The 5,374-nt window shown below is 43.1% G+C and overlaps 1 protein-coding gene across 1 annotated transcript; it reads left to right on the forward strand.

Moving 5' to 3' along the window:
* The first annotated feature begins 4,875 nt into the window (after positions 1 to 4,875).
* LOC129534659 (large ribosomal subunit protein eL21-like) lies at positions 4,876 to 5,361 on the forward strand. The gene has a single exon (XM_055392441.1). It carries the CDS (start codon positions 4,879 to 4,881, stop codon positions 5,359 to 5,361), a length of 483 nt encoding a protein of 160 aa, XP_055248416.1. The 5' UTR covers positions 4,876 to 4,878.
* The last annotated feature ends 13 nt before the right edge of the window (positions 5,362 to 5,374 follow it).

Here is a 5,374-nt window from a genome sequence, read left to right on the forward strand (position 1 = left end):
GTCGAGATGGTGCCACTGCACCCCAGCCTGGGCAACAGTCAGAGCTGGTCTCAAAAATAAATAAATAAATTTAGAGATCTGAGGAGTGTAAACTGGAGCAGCCCAGGGCTCAAGTCAAACAGAAGATCCTAAGAGTTCTCTAAGAAAGCTAGAACCAGCAAAATAAAATATTGCGGCAAACATCTCCAGGCTGGGTCTCAGCCCCACTCCTCTGTCCTCCCTTTTTGTGCAGATCCTAAAATGCACAACCCTATGCTGTGGCTGTAGTGGAAAACGGGGAAAATGTATGTTACTGAGACCTAGCCAGAGCTAGAAACTGTGGGAAAACAGGTGTGTGTCCTTGGGGAAATCACTTCACGCCTCTAAGCTTCAGTCTTCTTGTAAATAAAATGAGGATAGGCCCGGCACAGTGGCTCACGCCTGTAATCCCAGCACTTTGGGAGGCCAAGGTGGGAGGATCGCTTGAGCCCAGGAGTTCAAGACCAGCCTGGACAACATAGTGAGACCTCTTCTCTATTAAAAATAAATAAATAAATAAAATGAGGATAATCAAGGGACCTACCTCGTTGAGCGGTTGTGAGGAATTAAAGACAAAATGCATGTACCACACTGATACAATATCTGTCATATAGCAAGTGCTTAATAAATATTGTTATAAACACAATAATGATAATATAAATATTTAAATGATAAACATTATTGTTGTATTTGTCAGGATTCTCCAGAGAAACAGAACCAGTAGGATATATATAGATACGTAAGAGGAAATGTATTATGGGCGTTGGCTCATGCGATTACAAAGGCCAAGAAGTCCAATGATAAACCGTCTGCAAGCTGAGAACCAGGAAAGCCGGTAGCGTAATTTAGTCCCCAGTGGAAGGCCTGAGAGTGGGGTTGGGGAGGGAAACTGGTTCAAGAACCAGGAGCTCCGATGTCCAAGGGAAGGAGAAAATAGACGTCCCAGCTCAAGGACAGAGAGAATTCACCCTTCCTCTGCCTTTTTATTCAAGCCCTCAATGGATTGGATGCTGCCCACTCACATAGATGAAGGTGGATCTTCTTTGCTCTCAGTCTACTGATTCAAATGTTAACTCTTCCAGAAACACCCTCAAAGGCACACCCAGAAATAATGTTCTACCAGCTAATATCCCTTAGTCCAGTCAAGATGACACGTAAAATCAGTACACAAAATTAACAGTCACTGCTGGGCATGGTGGCTCATGCCGGTAATCCCAAAACTTTGGGAGGCTGAGGCGGGAGGATCACCTGAGGTCAGGAGTTCAAGACCAGCCTGGCCAACATGGTGAAACCCCGTCTCTATGAAAAATACAAAACAATTAGCCAGGCATGGTGGCGGGTGCCTGTAATTCCAGCTACTCTGGAGGCTGTGGCAGGATAATTGCTTGAACCCAGGAGGCAGAGGTTGCAGTGAGCCGAGATGACACCACTGCACTCCAGCCTGGGCAACAGAGTGAGACTCCATCTCAAAAAACATTATAAGCAAATCAAAGAAAATTGAGGACTACCAGATTATAATTTCTGACCCATTATCTTTCACCCAACTTGGTCTTGAACAACTAGTAGCTATTTCTCAAATCCAATCCACCTTCAAGGTTTAACAAACAAATAAAAATATGTTCACACACCTTCAAAATAATCTGATAGAAGTTCTGAAGATAGGCTGGGTGAGGTTCACACTTGTAATCCCAGCACTTTGGGAGGCCGAGGCAGGCAGATCACGAGGTCAGGGGATCCAGATCATCCTGGCTAACAGGATGAAACTCCATCACTACTAAAAATACAAAAAATTAGCTGGGCTTGGTGGCACACAGCTGTAGTCCCAGATACTCGGGAGGCTGAGGCAGGAGAATCGCTTGAACCCGGGAGGCAGAGGTTGCAGTGAGCCGAGATCGTGCCATTGCACTCCAGCCTGGGCAACAAAAGCAAGACACCATCTCAAAAAAAAAAAAAAAAATTAATGATCACCATTAATAATAAATGGTAGTTCTCGGCCGGGCGCAGTGGCTCACGCTTCTAATCCCAACACTTTGGGAGGCTGAGGCGGGTGGATCACCTGAGATCAGGAGTTCAAGACCAGCCTGGCCAACATGGTGAAACCCCATATCTACCAAAAATACAAAAATTATCCAGGCGTAGTGGTGCAGGCCTGTAGTCCCAGCTACTTGGGAAGCTAAGGCAGAGAATCGCTTGAACCCGGCAGACGGAGGTTGCAGTGAGCCGAGATCATGCCGTTGCCCTCCAGCCTGGGCAACAGAGTGAGATTTGGTTCCAAATAATGAAAATAATAATAATAATAATAATAATAATAATAAATGGTAGTTGTTAGCTGCTGCCTTCATGATGACATCATTTAATTATCTTCTCACACTACAGGCCTGACACATAACGTCCTCAACAAATATTTGTAGGATAAAAAAATAAAAATAGTTTTCACTCATGTTCTCTGTGTTAATCCAGCTTGTTGATCCTGGAGAGACTTTCTGGACGTGGTGTCTTTAAGGATCAACAGGAGTTTGCTGAGGGTAATTGCACCTTCTATATTAAACAGAACAGTGCCTAGATACAGAGAAAGTGTTCGGTAAATACTTTGGAAAGAAGAAAGGGAAAGAGGAAGAAAGGAAAGGGAGAAGAGAGAAAAGAAGGAAGAGGAAAAAGAGAGGAGTGAAAGAAAAGCTCAAGAAGGGCCTGATACACTGTCTCACGCCTGTAATCCCCACATTTTGGGAGGCCAAGGCAGGAGAATCACATGAACCCAGGAGTTCAAGACCAGCCTGAGCAACATAGTGGGGCCTTATCTCTTAAAAAAAAAAAAAAAAAGACACAAAACAACCACAAAAACCTTAAGATTTTTTCCTTTAAAACTTAGCGTTCACTTGAAACTCATCAAGGAGGTTTTAAATTTGAGCTAAGGATCTCTGAGACAGGCTGCAAATAGGATCTCTAGCAAGACGTGGGTTTTTTTGTTTGTTTGTTTTTTGAGACGGAGTTTCGCTCTTGTTGCCCAGGCTGGAGTACAATGGCGCAATCTCGTCTCACCGCAACCTCCCAGGTTCAAGCGATTCTCCTGCCTCGGCCTCCTGAATAGCTAGGATTACAGGTGTGCACTATCACGCCCAGCTAATTTATGTATTTTTAGTAGAGACGGGGTTTCACCATGTTGGCCAGGCTGGTCTTGAACTCCTGACCTCAGGTGATCCACCCAACTCAGCCTCCCAAAGTGCTGGGATTACAGGCGTGAGCCACCGCGCCTGGCCCAAAATGTTTCTTAGAGAGCTGATAAGTCCCGATAGTCGCACAAGTTTCCTCTAATGTAGCTGTCAGCACACTTCTGTCTTATCTGAACCCCTATCCTAAGTGTGAGCTCTGTGAAGCTAGGGGCTGTATCTATTTTGACCAATGTTGTACATATTTAGTACAAAGAAGGTGCTCACTAAATTTTGTTAGTTCTTAAATTGGGCTGAGTTCTAGTTCTGGTAATGGCAGAGTAGATTGTATCTGACTAACTCCCTCATAGATAACAACTATAAATTCTGCTAAAAATATTTGGCAATGATAAAAAATAAAAACTGAATTAAGGCACTGTAAAGTGACGAAAACCAGGCATAAGCTGGAAGGAGATTCCGTGTTTCAAATAAGGGAACCACACTGGGTATGATCCACATTTATATGGATTTTCCACCAAGGAAAATTCTTCAGTTTCCACAGCGCAGAAAGCTAGAATTCGAGCAGAAATTCAGAACTTAATTTGTCAATTAAATCAGAAGATAGAGTTCAGGCTGTTACAGTGACTGAAAATTGAGGGAGAAACCCCAGAAACAAAAGATCCAGAGAAAATAACCAAAAATCTGCACATAAACTTCCTCAAATCCTGAGCTAAGCCTTGAATCGCACATGCACAAATAAGACTCCAAGTCACTCAGCGGGGAAACCAATAGCTGGAAGGATGAGATTACTGAGCAAAGATTTTAGCTGCTGCTCACTGCAAGGAAGACAATTTGAAGTTGAAATTCTGCCACATTATCAGGGCTTGGTAAAAGACAGTTCATCAAAACCCCAAAAGGACTATACCTAAGGAGAAAACCCTGTATCCTGAGTTAAGAGATATAGCCTATGACTAGGAGCAAAATAAAAACTAGACTTAGGCCGGGCACAGTGGCTCACTCCTATAATCCTAGCACTTTGGGAGGCCAAGGCGGGTGGTTCACCTGAGGTCTGGAGTTCGAGACCAGCCTGGCCGACATGTTGAAACCCCATCTCTACTAAAAATACAAAATTAGCCAGGGAATGGTGTTGGGCGCCTGTAATCCCAGCTACTCAGGAGGCTGAGGCAGGAGAATCGCTTGAACCCAGGGGATGGGGTTGCCCTGAGCCGAGATCACGCCATTGCACTTCAGCCTGGGTAACAAGAGTGAAACTCTGTCTCTAAATAAATAAATAAATAAATAAAGTAGACTTATTCTAACAAAGAGTAAAACCAAACACCCACAAGTTTGAGATGATCCACCAGTAATTTAACTGCTGGCAAAAAAAAAAAAAAAAATTGACACTATTCAGAGGAGTATAACAGAATTCAGAATCTCTGTAACGTATCACTCATGGTCAATGTGCAATAAAAACTATTAGACATGCAAAACAACAACAACTACAAAAAAAAAATGTGATCCACAGACAAGAGAAAAAAATCAATAGAAACAGAGCCACAGACAATTCAAATATCAGAATTCGGAATCAAAAACTTTAAAGTAACCATGACAAATTGTCCTTAAGAGTCTACAGGAAAGGATGGTTATATTGGGTTTAAAAATGAAGAATATCAGCCTTACGGCCAGAAACGCCACCTTCCAGTAATTTGCCAAAATGACAAACACAAAGGGAAAGAGGAGAGGCACCCGATACATGTTCTCTAGGCATTTTAGAAAACATGGAGTTGTTCCTTTGGCCACGTATATGCGAATCTATAAGAAAGGTGATATTGTAGACATCAAGGGAATGGGTACTGTTCAAAAAGGAATGTCCCACAAGTGTTACCATGGCAAAACTGGAAGAGTCTACAGTGTTCCCCAGCATGCTGTTGGCATTGTTGTAAACAAACAAGTTAAGGGCAAGATTCTTGCCAAGAGAATTCATGTGTGTATTGAGCACATTAAGCACTCCAAAAGCCAAGATAGCTTCCTGAAACATGTGAAGGAAAATGATCAGAAAAAGAAAGAAGCCAAAGAGAAAGTTACCTGGGTTCAACGGAAGCACCAGCCTGCTCCACCCAGAGAAGCACACTGTGTGAGAACCAATGGGAAGGAGCCTGAGCTGCTGGAAACTACTCCCTATGAATTCATGGCATAATAGGTGTTAAAAA

This window comes from Gorilla gorilla, chromosome 1, assembly GCF_029281585.2.
Source record: "Gorilla gorilla gorilla isolate KB3781 chromosome 1, NHGRI_mGorGor1-v2.1_pri, whole genome shotgun sequence".
NCBI classification, from domain to species: Eukaryota; Metazoa; Chordata; class Mammalia; order Primates; family Hominidae; genus Gorilla; species Gorilla gorilla.